Below are 14,087 nucleotides of genomic sequence, written 5' to 3' on the forward strand. Positions count from 1 at the left end.
TTCCCAAGCCAACAGGGGTTCCCTGCCAGCAGTTCTGATGCACTCTGACAGCTGAGCCAGCTCCCTGCCCCTCATGTTCTCATATCCTTATGTTAAGCTACATGAATTTTCCTTTTGGTATGTCATGCAGTTCCTTGGATCCTACCATAAATGGGCTGTACTGTCCAGGAAGAGAGTGACTTTCCATGTCACTGTGCCTGACCTTTAGCATTCAGAGGGTTCTAGCAATTACAGGCAGCTGAAAAAAGTCCCTCTACAACATACTGCTGCTTTTAACGTGCAAACATGTTGTTTCTTGTTTGCCTGTTATTCCAATAAAAAAGCAGCCTTTGATTAAGTGCTTACAAGTTCTTTGGACTTCTATCAAAGTTAGTATTTCATTCAGAAAATGAAAACAGCAATAGATGAAATTTGGTTTGCAAATGGTTTCTTACATGTGCAAGTGTACATAAAACACTATGTGTATGTGTTTATATGTCTGTAACACTAGGTTTTTCTAAATCTAGGATTGAAAGTTTAGGAAATAAAAAGTCCTTCAGAAAGATTGTGTCTTAAAAAAATGCATTTTGATTGCAAACTAGAGAAAATGTAAGGTGTTATTTAAAAAATACTCATCAAATGAAAGAATCTCATCAACACTTAAAGAATTTTAAGCATGAAATTATTCTTTGGGGAGGAGGTACTGAAAATCAGGATGAAGTAGGTCTTGTTTTGTGAGTAACTTGTTGCAGATGCATTGTCTGTAGTTTGAAATCAGCAGAGCTTAGTATGGCAACACCATCTATGATGTATACTTTTATAGACTTGTGCAATATCTGAGCTCTGGTCTCCAAAACATATTACATATTGATAATTTTCAAATTTTGATCAAATACTATGTGTTAAATCTATTTCTTTCCTTATTGAATAGTGGGATTTTGTCCTGAACTATGTAGAGTTTTTTGGGTACAACCTCTTTGCGTATGTAATGGTTGTTATTTCCGTCTGCTTTGAGAAAATATAATTTTTTTTGCTTAGCTGTTGCTTTTTCTTGTGTATAGATAATCTGAAGATAATGTAATGCAGTGTTTTCCCTGTTTTCCAGAAGTGAATAGGACTACATTCCCCATGAAAACTTGATGTGGCATTTACCCTAGTGGAGCTCTGCTCATTAGATGAGAATTTGAGTTTAGTTGCCAGCATCAAGCTTTTCTGTGTGAATTTAGATTTTCATGAATAGTGACAAGAGAGGTCTTTCATATAGTAGAATTTAAAAAAATTAAGTGGTTGGAATCTGGTCATGTTGGATATGTTTTTAGAGAGGATTTTGTTTACAAGATCTAGTGGTGTCTTGTATTTTAGGTTGATAACCTCCTCCTTGTAGTCATTCAGTCTGCCCACCTTGTGAGTCAGAGAAAAGCTTTCCAGCAGTCTATTGAAGGGCTCGTATCTCTGCACCAGGAACAGACATCCAGCCAACCAATCATTGCCAAAGCTCTACAGCAGCTAAAGGTAAGCAGGTTTTGAGATTATTTGTCAAAACTGATGGTGTTTTGCTCACTGATAAGTAAAAAAGTGGAAAAAGATTTGATTGCAAAGCTAATGGCATATTCTGCAATTGCAAGGTGTGTGGTAGTCCTCTATGGATTTTACTTTCAGTACAGTGTTCACTCTGTTTTTGCAAATGACTTGTGAGTGTGTTTTTGAGCTATATTGGTGTAATCATTTTTGCATTGGGTAGTTGGGAAACAAGTCCATAATGCAGATGAAATACCATAGCAACAGAGTGAATACCTCTTTGGGTGACAGCAATATTGAATTGAAGGAAAGTATGTGATTTTCTAAAAACAAATTCTATCAAAATCAATGATCTGCAGCAAACAACTTTTCTTCCCATATTTGAAGATGCAAAAGTGGGTAGTCTCTCTGTTTATTTTCTGTTGGATTTGGTGTGGGTTTTTTATCTTTCTTTGCTTGTTTTGTGTATGTGGTATGGGGGTTTTTTTGTTTGTTTGTTTGCTTTTGATTTTGTTGGATGAGTGTTTTCTTTGATGGGTTTGTTTGTTGGGCTTTTTTTAAGTGGCAGTATCACCCTGCATTCAATAGAGGCTGTGTCCATATTCCAAGGTGAAAATAGAACCAAAGGCTTGGTCGTGCTATAGATAGTAGAACTCATTTTCTCCTTTCTTGTCTGTCTGGTTTTGGTTAGATATTTTTGTTTGTTTTGTGGTTTTTTGTTCATTCCCCACTCACCCTTTTGCTGTCTTTGTTCTTAAAGTTAATCACATGCAAGCAAACTTTATTATAATACTTGAGTTAATTACAGGACTTGCTTCGTGCAACTGCTGGAAAATGTTTGTTTTTGCAAGACTGAATGAATTTTTGTGGCATTGTAATACCTTTTCATTTAACATAATGTAATTGTTAGATTCATGTTTGCCTTATATTCTACAGTTGACAAGACTAAATAATATGTTGATATTCCCCCCATCCCTTTTTGTTGTTGCTCAGAACGATGCATTACAGCTATGCAATAAGATAAGCAGTGCCATTGATAGAGTTGATCACATGTTCACATCTGAGTTTGATGCTGAAGTTGATGAATCTGAATCTGCCACTTTGCAGCAATACTACCGGGAAGCCATGATTCAGGGTTATAATTTTGGGTTTGAGGTAAGGAAACAAAAAGCAATTGAAATTTCTGGTTTTACATTGGTGCAAGTAAGGTAACTAGTAACTGTGAAAATACAAAGAATTTATGGAAACACTGAATTATTTAGGTTGGAAAAGACCTTTAGGATAATCGATTCCAACTGTTAACTCACTACTACCAGGTCCATCACTAAACCATGTTTACATCTACACGCCTTTTAAATAACTCCAGGGATGGGGACTCACCACTTCCTGTGGCTTGTTCTAATGCCTGAGCAACTCCTTCAGTGAAGAAATTGTTCCTGATATCCAATCTAAACCTTCCCTGGCCCAATTTAAGGCTGTTTTCTCTTGTCCTAACACTTTTTACTTGGGAGAAGAGACGGACACCCATGTCACTATAACCTCCTTTCAGGTAGTTGCAGAAAGCAATAAGCACCTGAGCCTCCTTTTCTCCAGGCTAAACAACCCCAACTCCCTCAGCTGCTCCTCACCAGACTTGTGCTCCAGCTTTGTTGTCCTTCTCTGGACTTGCTCCAGCACCTCAATGTCTTTCTTGTAGTGAGGGGCCCAACACAGTATTTGAGGTGCAACCTCAGCAGTGCCCAGTACCATCACTGCCCCAGTCCTGCTGACCACACTATTGCTGATAGAAGCCAGGATGCCATTGGCCTTGCCCTGGGCACACGCTGGATCATGTCCAGCCAGCACCCTCAGGTTCTTTTACCCCAGGCAGCATTCCAGCCATGCTTCCCCCAGCTTGTAGTGCTACATGGGATTGTTGTGACCCAAGTGCAGGACCTGGAACTTGACCTTGTTGAACCTCATACAGTTTGCCTTGGTCCAGCAATCCAGCCTGTCCAGATCGCTCTGCAGAGCCTTCCTGCCCTCCCACCTATCAACACTCCCACTCAACTTGATGTTGCCTGTGAATTGACTGAGGGTGCCCTTGGTTGCCTGGTCCAGTCATTGATAAAGATCAGCACTGGCCCCAAAACTGAGTCCTGGGGAACCCCAATAGTGACTGGCTGCCAGCAGGATGTAGCACCACTCACCACCACTCCCTGGGCCCAGCCATCCTGCCAGATTTTTGCACAACAATCAGTGAACCTCTGTCCAGACCATGAGCAGCCAGTTTCTGCAGAAGAATGCTGTGGAAAAAGATATAAAAAGCTTTACTAAAATATAGGTAGATGACATCCACAAGCTTTCCCTGATCCACTAAGTGGCTCACTTTGTTGTAGGAGGAGATCAGGTCAGTCAAGTAGAACCTGCTTTTCACAAACCCATGCTCGCTGGGCCTAATCCCCTGGTTGTCCTGTACTGGATGATCCCTAACTTTCAGACTGAGATGTTTTGTTGTTTTCTGGATCCTCCTTGCACTCCTTCATATAGATGGGCCTCACATTTGGTAATTTCTAGTGAGCTGTGACTTCCCAGTTTTAGCAGAACATTGTTAAAAAATGTGTTGCCTCAGAAATTTTACATGAAATTTATTAGAAAGCAACAGATGAATCTGATGAATCTGCTAAATTAGCAATGCCTGGAAATCTAAAAAGCTTTTAAGAACTTGATGATTTCAGGTATAGTCTTGTAAGCCCTGCTGCTTGGCAGCATTTTAGATGATATCAGAATCATTAAGGTTGGAAAATACCTCCAAAGTCACATCCAACCTTCAAATGAGTGCCACCATGCTCACTAAACCATATCAAAAAGGGCCACATTTACTCACTTTTTGAGTACTTCCAAGGATGGTGACTCTACCACCCTCTGGTTTAACTTCCTTCTCACGGTTTTTCAGCCTAGAATAGCATAATACTGTAATACTGTAACATGAGACATTCCTTCAGAGTTTATGGTGGTTCTGTGTACTCAAAAGCAGTGCAAGCTTTTGACTGCTTGCCTTAGAGTGCAGACATTCAAAATGTTATGTTCAGATGCTTTAACTGTTTTGCTGTTTGATTCCTGTGGGCTTTGTAAAATTTTTTTAAGATTGTGTCATACCCTAACATACTTCTAGGATAATCTTATAAGATACAGCTGGTATTTGTTTGATTTTTAAATGCACATAGATAACTTTTTTATCCCCTAATGTTACTGCAATATAACTAAAAATAAACACTATTTTGCAGTTCAATCTCTGATTACAGAACCAAGTGTTTATGTAGGATGTTTCTTCAATGATGTGTACACTGTTAAACATCAGCACATGCCTGATGCGCACAGAAGAATGCAGTATGGTTCAGTACTGCCTCTCACTGTAGCATATTTTGTATCATACTTTTCTTGATTAATTTTTTTTCTATAAATAGGCAACTGCTTGCATAAAATAATTTTGTCTAAGAATAGGATGTGACTGTCACCATACTGTAGAGTTTTGTTAGCCTGCAAATACTCCAGTGGATATTGTTCTTCTTATTAATATGTGAAAAGTAATCTTCAGTTTCTTACAGTACCATAAAGAAGTTGTTCGTCTGATGTCTGGAGAATTCAGGCAGAAAATTGGAGACAAATATATCAACTTCGCCAGAAAATGGATGAATTATGTGCTAACAAAATGTGAGAGTGGCCGAGGCACTCGACCCAGGTAACAGCCAACTTGTTACTGCCATGGTAGTTTTTGGAAGAGCTGAAGGGTTGGGCTCAAAAAATTGGAGTAAATGAAGTGGCATCTGGGTGGCAGCCAGTCACTAGGGTGTTCCTTGGACCTCAATTTTGGGGCCAGTTTTTTCAGTGCTTTTTATCAATGACCTGGATATAGGAGTTGTGTACATACTAAATAAGTTTGCCATACTAAATTAGGAGCAGATATTGATTCACTCAAGGGCACAGAGACCATACAGAGAGAACTTAATAGATTATGAGTGCTGGACAATAACCAACCTTATGAAATCTAACAAGGGCAAATACCAGATTTTGCGCATGGGGTACTGTAACTCTGGGTATACATATAGATCAGAGGCTGAGAGGTTGGAGTGCAGACATTCAGAAAGGGACCTCAGGGTTCTTGTTGATTGTAAGCTTTGAGTCAGTGATGTGCCCAGGTAGTGGAAAGGGCCAACTGTATCCCAGGGTGCCTTAGGCACAATAGATCTGACCAGTTGGAAGGAGTGATTGTACCACCGTGTTTAGCATGGGTGCAGCCTCAACCTCGAGTACTGTGTGCACTTTTGGGCTCCACAATCTAAGAAGGACATAAAAATATTGCAGTGTGTCTAAAGAAGGGCAGTGTAGATGGTGACAGGACTAAAGGACAAGATGTAATGGGGAGTAATTAAGGATACTAGCTTTGCTCAGCTTAGGGAAGAGAATGAGTTGCTATCTGCAGCTTCTTCATGTCTTCTCTCTGGTGACAGGACAAGAGGAGATGGCTTAAAGCTGCATTTGGGGAGGTTGAGATTGGGTATTAGGAAAAAATTTCTGAGAGGTGATCAAGCACTGGAACAAGCTCCCCAGGAAAATGGTCATGGCCCCAGGCCTGTTGGTGTTCAAGAACCATTTGGACTGTGCTCTTAACTTCTGTGTTGCCCTGTGTGGAGTCAGAAGTTCAGTTCTGATGATCCGTGTGTGCCTCTTCCAGCTCAGGATATCCTATGATTCTGTTTGTATTTTGTAGGTTGCAGCTGCTAGTTCTAGTAGGTCAAAGAGGAAGCAGTGGGGGACAGCAAGTGGCTGAAGACACAACTCACTCCAACCAAGTTACTTACTTGTTTTACTTCACCAGTCTAGGCCATGAAACCACTGATGCCCAGTCATTACTAATCAGATAGTTGTGAAATCTTTAGTATCTTTTCAGTCTTGTTTCATAAAGGAGACTTCAGGCAGGGAACGCAGTGGTTTGGCTTGTTGCTCTGAAACATACTATGGTTGAGTTGATGATGCTGTTCTGAAGATAGCACATACATGGGTTTAGATACATAGTATGGCCTGCTCACCTTATTTGGCATTGTCCTTGCTAAAATCAGTCTTTATCTGAATATGACTGGATACAAGGTAAAATTTTTATGGTTTATGTATTGGTCTGTTTTCTTACAAAGATTTTATCATATTTTCCGGAGGAAAAATTATTAACTATTATCTACTGTTCTTGGATGTGGTTGAAACTCTTCATGATGGCTTTAGCCAAAGAGCATTTCATTTTCTGTCTTTTTCTTTTACATAGATGGGCAACTCAAGGTTTTGATTTTCTTCAAGCCATTGAGCCAGCATTTATTTCAGCTCTCCCAGAAGATGACTTCTTGGTATGAATACATTATTGTGCGGGTGTTTATTTGTAAATGCTTGTGAAGCTACTAGTATATGTTTTCAGGGATACTTTTTATAAAGCAACATCTGGACACAGATGCAGTTCTGAAACAATTGCTGTTGTATATCACTGTTGAAGCTGCTATCTCTTCTGTTTGTTAGATTCTGAAGAGAGTAGGTTTGTGACCATTGCCAGTAATAGTTTCAAGTTGCTGGTACTGTCTTGGGAGGCCACCTCCCTTTGTGTCTTGGAAAGTTGACAGCAGCTTTCTATAGAGATTAATAGTTGTCATAATGAATTCCTAAATGTAAGCTTCTGAGGCATAACTAACACCCAAATTCATCTGTGGATATGAATACACAATCACAACTGTTTAGAGATTTTTATTTTCAAATTGTTCCAACATGAAACAGACTTTCAGGCATCTTTCTTCTGTTTTTATTGTGGAAAAAAAAGAGTAGACTAAAGCTGGTTTTTTTGTGTGCTCAGTCTTCCTCCTTTTCCTGTGAAAATAAAATTCTGAGAATTTATTTCTCTGATCTTGGTACAATAAAACAGAAGTAAAAGCACAGTTGCCACAAAATAGCAGAATGTGAGTGTCAACACCTCTTGATTTTTACTAATTTCAAGATGTGTTATGAAATGCCACATGAATCTTGCATAATACAGAAATGATACGGTTTAGTCTTTTTCACACTTGTGTTTGTTTTTATCAGGAGCTCTCTAGTAAGTTACGTGTTAGTCCTGCATTTGTGTTGCTGCGAAAGGGTTGACTGCCTTAATGACAGAGTTAAGCTGGTAATTTGGAATACTCTGATACTTTAGCTTTAGGAAGCAGCCCCTCAAATTCTTCTGCTTTGACACAGTTTCTAAAACAGACTTTGAACAAGTAAAGGAGAGAGAAACGGGGGGAGCGCAAAACTGTAGCTGCATTTTTGAACTTTTTTCTTTCTTAAATGGGATTTCAGTTTTGGAGATCATCACTTGAAGCAACTTTGATTAATCTGTATAGCACAGGTCACAGTATTTTACCTGGAAAGGGCAGTGTCAATCCTGATCTCTTAGATACTACATCATGTCATGGAATAATGACGGTCTAGATTTAGAGCTCTACATTTCAAGATGAAATTCTAGCTCAGTCTGCATTGGTAAAATATGCCAGTCTCAAGCTCAACACTTAGTTTTATAATTTTTTTTTTTCTTAGTCCTTGAATTTCCTGGTCTTCACTAAGTTTTTGAATTTCTGGAAGATATTGGCTACTCTGAGTGACTGGCATATAGAAATGACCTTCACAGCAGCTCTACTAAAGAATATAATTTTACTACTTTGTGAAGATATATTATATCCCTGGTGTTCTGACAAGTAAATTGAACCAGAGGAAGATTTAATAACTTGTCCAGGGTTACATACACAGTGAATAGTACACCTAATAATTGAGCTCAGATTGCCTGAGGCCCAGTTCAGTGATTTTAACTATTAAAATCCCTTGCATGAAAGTTTTGTTAGCTTCATGGGTAGATGAGAAAAGTGTATTTCTTCTAATATGCAGGGCTTCATATTTTTTGTTACACAGATCTTCATCTTGCCATTCAGACCATCATATTCTCACCCAATTTTTTTAGGTGTTTCTTCTTGGGATGTGAAGGGGGAGGGCAGAGAAGGTTGTTACAGCTTTTTCCAGGAAGCTTGATTTTAATTTTATTAACAGTGAACATTAAGTTCCGCTACCTTTATATTTTGAAATGTTCTTTATGATATGTCACTGTTCAGTTGTAACAGTTATGTGATTTTGACAAGAACAAAAGGCAAGACAAAACTAAGACTTCCTAGCTTTAAAAAAATCGATTAGGTCAAAACACTAATGTGGATCCAGAAGTTTAATATAATAGGTAGAATATAGGGGTGCTTATCTGACAGATTACATACTTGAATAATGTAATTTTGTTACTGTGAGCTTTATTGTGTGACCATCAACCTTCTTGTAACAAAACATCACAACTTTTTATGTTTGTCTTTTCTAGAGTTTACAGGCTTTGATGAATGAGTGCATTGGCCATGTTATTGGAAAACCTCACAGTCCTGTTACAGGTTTGTACCTTGGTAAGGCAGAAGTTACTGGCATTTGTTCTGGAGCTTTGCTGCTGCTGTTACAGAATTTTGGTTGTAAAGTACTTTTAAAGTGCAAGAAATACCAATAAAAGCATTTTCAATCTTTTTGTGATTGTTGATGTGAAGCCATTATTGCCTGATAAAGCGTAAATTACCTGGTGGTTTTACTCAAGAAATTTCAAAGCTTTACAGAGGCTTTCCTCTGATTTTGTCCTTCCTGTGAAGTCTTGCAAATCTTCTAGGAAAGGGCCGTGTTGGGTAAAGAAATGATTTTAACATTAAGAAGGCAGTTACAGCTCCCTCTCCCAAACTTTCATTGTGGCACTGCAGTTATTTACACTTTGGCACTGCAGATGTTTATGATTCTAATGGACTTTATATTATCAAGGACACACAGTTTATACGTGGGGGCTGTGCAAAATAGTTCTCTAATATAAAATACAGCATAGTGTAAAATACATTTTAATAGATATAAATGTTGATATCATTAGCGTGAAATCAACATATTTGATTGCGTATCTCGAGAAAATAATGTTTTGTCAGCAGTACATCCCTTTTACCCATTTCTTTCTCAGCACTGTTTCTCTCTTCCTCTTCTCAACTCCATTGACTAGTTTACTTTCCAAAATACTTTGTCATCTTTTTTGTCTTGTTCCTGGTGTCCACTTCCTGGGCAGGCTTGATGATAGAAGACGTAAGGGGAGAGTAATCCGCCCCCAGCAAGAGGAGGTTTTCCAGTTTTTCAGGAAAGCTTGTTTTGATATAATTTTGATGAGAAAGTGTAATAGCTGGCAAACCTTTTGCAGTGAAAGTCAGTCCAATCCTTTGGAAAGAAGCATAGTGTAAAATCAAATTTAGCCAAATTCTTTACGGTGATGTAAAACCTGTACATTCACTTGTAGTACTGTTGTTCAGAGGGAGGCCTGTTTTAGGTGAATCACCAGTGTGATGCTGCCAAATTACTGATACTCATATAAACGCTATTGCAGACGCAGCAGATCAGACAAACTAAATTGCTCGACAGCTTTTGTCTCAGGGGCATGGGGAGGGGATGACACAGATCAATGCTGCAGTCTTGAACAGCAGTCTGAAACTTTAATACACGTGAAATTTAACATAAACGGTATCCTGGCTACAGATCTTGCAGATACCCATTCCTATCTCCTGCTTAGGAGAAAAATTAGACTTCCCAGTTACATTTGCATACCACTTTGAAGGACTTAAACCCACTGTGGTCTTTACCCCTTTTCCCAAAGCTAACGATCCAGCTTTGTTCATGCTGCTGCCTCTAAACACGTATCTGTGTATCTCCTGGTGTTTTATCCTGTCTTTTTGCTTTGTGAAACAGCCTGTGTCTATGTGGGTGGGTTAGGATCTGCCCTTTGGGTGTCCTGCTAGCGTATTCGCCAATTACAGCAGGACAACCAACACCTGGCCCTGCTGGCATCTTTTGCTTGCCCTCGTAGTGCAAACAAGGCAGAAACTGAGCTCACTGAGAGGAACCTAGCCTGGCAGAAAGTGCTGACTAATGGTTTGGTGGGCAACCAGCTGTCTGGAGATGTGACTGCCACAGTATTTTTCTTACTAATTAAGGATGAGTTGAGGGCAGACGGTGCACACTGCTCTTGGAGGCACTGAATTAGGCATAAAGACGGTGACTACTCATTTAGGTTTTGCCCTGTCCATTTGTACCACTTCCTTGGGGCAGACTGTCATGGGGGGCATTAGTATGGGTAAAACTGTCATATGTGGGTTTTATCCACAGCTTAATTTGCTTTCCATTATTGTCTGAGAAAGCTCAATTCTTATGCAAAGGAAACACAATAATGCTGTTTGGTTTTCTAATTATTATTTGGTTTGTTAATGTTTGTTTTTGCAATAAGATAAATTAATTTGTGAAGTAGAAGTAATGAAGTAGTTTTTATGAAGTACGTACACATTTTCTAATTGCTCGTTTTTAACTATCTGGAGATTTTCATTATTTTATGGATGAGTTAAATAATACAATAATAGGAAAAGTGTTAATATACATGATTTATTTAAAGTTGAAATAATTTGTATTTTTCCTAAAGGGTAAGAAAATACATGCCAGTTCACACTTAACTCTGTAAATAGGAATTTGTTTTAATTCTGTGTCTTGAAATGGCCCTAACAGAGTTTTTCTGACATCTGAGTACATGTGATCTGTTTTTATGTTTGCAGCTGTTCATCGAAACAGTCCCCGTCCTGTAAAAGTGCCTCGGTGCCATAGTGATCCACCAAATCCTCATCTCATCATCCCCACGCCTGAAGGCTTCAGGTATTTAGTATTAATACGGCATTTTAAACTGTTTTATCCTCTCCTGGCTATGCTGAATGTCAGTAATTGGAACACCTTTTCTTTCCCTTTGAGGGCAAAGCAACTAGGAAAAATTAGCATGTAAGTGATGCAGATTTTATTGATGTGCTTTTAAGGACAATACAAGTTTCCTATTCTTGCTGCTTGCCCACCCCCCTTTCTGTTGGTGCATGCGTTCTCACTTTGAACTCATTCTTTATCCCCTTTATCTTTCCTGAAACCAGTGTTTCAATGTAAAAAGCTTTAATTCAGTGAAAACTGCTCATTAACAAGACTTTTATTTCCTTCCCCACTTTGAATGCCTGCCTAAGTTCCTGTGGCAGTGCTTTCTGTAGTTTATATACCTGGAACTTAAAAATGTAGCATTCTGAAATATGGTGGCATTTCTGCGTCATTACCAACCTGCTGTGAATAAGTCTAAAACAGTGGATCTTTCCTCCTGCCTTCGAAAGAGTTGACATGAGAATTAATGCAAAAATAGTTTAAAAAGAGTTCAAAATAAACATCACCATGCATAATTTTACACAGAGGGCCCTATTTTTCAAGAATGTGACAGCAGTGAGAAACTCTACAGTTGACATTTTTTTCAGAAGTCACTTAGCTGTTGGCAGAAACTAATGCTATTCTAAAGATTTGAAAATTTTTATTTTGAGGATTATTATTGCTGTACACACTGGCAACCCACAAAGCTTCTGAGACCCAGAGTTATTCCACATAAAAATCTTTATGTAATTGAAAAACTTCTAAAATCAGGCATCATTATACACGCTTCAATATTTTGTTTCTAAAACAAACTTTCAACTCCATACATTTTTTTCTTAACTGTTTCCTGAAGTTTTTCTTCTTGCCACAGCACGCGGAGTGTCCCTTGCGATGCGCGGAGCCATGGCAATGTTGCTGTCAGTCGCCCCGCTCCCGTTGGGAGCGACTCAGGCCAGCCCAAATCTCTCAGCAGTGCAAATGAGACCAGGTAGCTCCGCTCCGTGACGTAGCAGACTCATCCTACCTACATCACCCACATAACTGTTTCCACATACATCCTAATAGATCGTTTGCACCGTGCTCTTCCCTCCCATCATGTCTTCCACTGGCTCCTTCATTCATGTTCGACTTGAGCAAAATCATGTGTCTTAGAAATTGGTGATGAGGCCACTTTCAGATTCAAAATGCCTGAACAATGTGGTAGTTAAAGCATGCAGTTCTAACGTAGATTACACATTTGCTCATTAAAATGTCCATGAAATGAACATATGCCAGTCAGCTCATTGGTATAGCTTTAGTAAATAATCAGTACTGGTAACTAACACTTAGAATCATAGAATCACTTTCACCAAGATAACTGTAAGATACAACTAAGCACAAGGATTTTCATTTTTTTCATGTTAGTGAACAGTTTTGGTATTGTTTTTGTCCATCATAAATGTTTTGAAATACTATATAGTGGCAACTGCAAAATTAAACACATGAGATTTTTAAAAAAATTATTTCTTGCTACACCTTTGGCTTCTTAGGGTGGTGCAGAATAAACTTAGTACAAAAGAAACTATTCTTGTATTAGGATATGTAACAGAAACCACTCCTGTATCATCACAAGTGACATTTCTTTTTTTTTTTTGGCAGACCTATGTTAGTATCTTTTTTGTTTTTTGACCTTTGATTTGGCTGTTGTAATTTTAGGCTGTTGGTATTTCTTCTTCCCATATTACAGTCAGACCGCTGACGTGTCTCCCAATTTTATTTTACCTTTTTTTTCCCCTGCACCCCAGACTGCGAAAAGCCTGCTCTTAACACAGTGGTGTTACCTTATGGTTTAAAAATAGCTTTTTGGATTCTTATTTCTACTGCAGAGTACTGAAAGTTCTCTGGGACAGAAATTCATATGAACGGATACACATATCCGACTATATCACACAGCTGGTAGAGAAAAAAAAAGAGGTGGTGAAGGAACAACAGATTGATGGTGACCAAAGTGAAATTGATATGGCTTGATTATGAATTGTTTTGTAATAAATAATTTTCAACTGTGAGCCAGCAAACCATCATAGTTTGATGTGTTATCAGATGCATAGCAGAAGCATGCATTAAGCTGTTAAGAGGGAAGTAAATTGCCACTTTTCATATGCAATCTTTTCTGCAAGTTTTTTCAGTTTCTTTTTATTACAAAATGTGATTTGCACCTTTTACAGTAGCCTCCAGATGTATAGCTTATGAATCTAGGCCTTTTTTGGTTGAAAATACATCTTGAAATTGTTGTCATTCAAACATAGACATTATTTATCCTTCTTGCCTCTGTTTTAAGCCCCCTCATGAAAAAGACAGAGTAGGCAGTAGTCTGCAGCATTTGAATAGCCCTTTCAAGAAGTAACATTCTAGAGAATTTTCACTGAGAGGTTCTGGTAGCTTTATAAGCTGACAGTGGGGTGGATAATTAGTGTTTTTTGAAGACTTGTATTTTTCTTAGAGTTCTCTTCTTTTATTTTTCTGATGGTTGTTCATAAAATATCCCATTATCTTGGTTTTTCTTATGCACTGTCTGGATTTTTAAGTAGCATTTAATACCTTGTATGAGCTAGGAATAATTTGAAGAAAAAATTTATGAAAGCAGAGACAGAGTTCTGTAGGCTGCTGGGTTTTTTTAGGGGTTTTGTTTATTGAGGAAGGCAAAATGTAATATATTTCTACAATTTTCTTTTTTTTGTTCTACTGTAGTTAAAAGAAAGTTGCAAACTTTGATGAATTGCAGTCTTAATTATGAATTTCTT

General features: G+C 38.4%; 1 protein-coding gene across 9 annotated transcripts in view; it reads left to right on the forward strand.

The window, feature by feature from the left end:
• Positions 1–14,087, forward strand: part of MAP3K4 (mitogen-activated protein kinase kinase kinase 4) — a 71,702-nt gene that overhangs the window by 39,084 nt on the left and 18,531 nt on the right. For 6 of the 9 annotated variants that reach the window (XR_005604316.1, XM_019281222.1, XM_039570011.1 and 3 more), the window contains 7 exons: positions 1,342–1,491; positions 2,491–2,652; positions 5,085–5,218; positions 6,794–6,872; positions 8,900–8,978; positions 11,190–11,286; positions 12,179–12,295. Coding sequence is in view for 8 of the 9 variants with exons in the window: in XM_019281222.1 (XP_019136767.1) it covers positions 1,342–1,491; positions 2,491–2,652; positions 5,085–5,218; positions 6,794–6,872; positions 8,900–8,978; positions 11,190–11,286; positions 12,179–12,295 (818 nt within the window). In the remaining variant the exon portion in view is untranslated. The remainder of the gene's footprint in view (positions 1–1,341; positions 1,492–2,490; positions 2,653–5,084; positions 5,219–6,793; positions 6,873–8,899; positions 8,979–11,189; positions 11,287–12,178; positions 12,296–14,087) is intronic. The other 3 variants (XM_039570008.1, XM_039570009.1, XM_039570010.1) reach the window with 3 other exon arrangements.

This window comes from Corvus cornix, chromosome 3 (assembly GCF_000738735.6).
Source record: "Corvus cornix cornix isolate S_Up_H32 chromosome 3, ASM73873v5, whole genome shotgun sequence".
Lineage (NCBI taxonomy): Eukaryota > Metazoa > Chordata > Aves > Passeriformes > Corvidae > Corvus > Corvus cornix.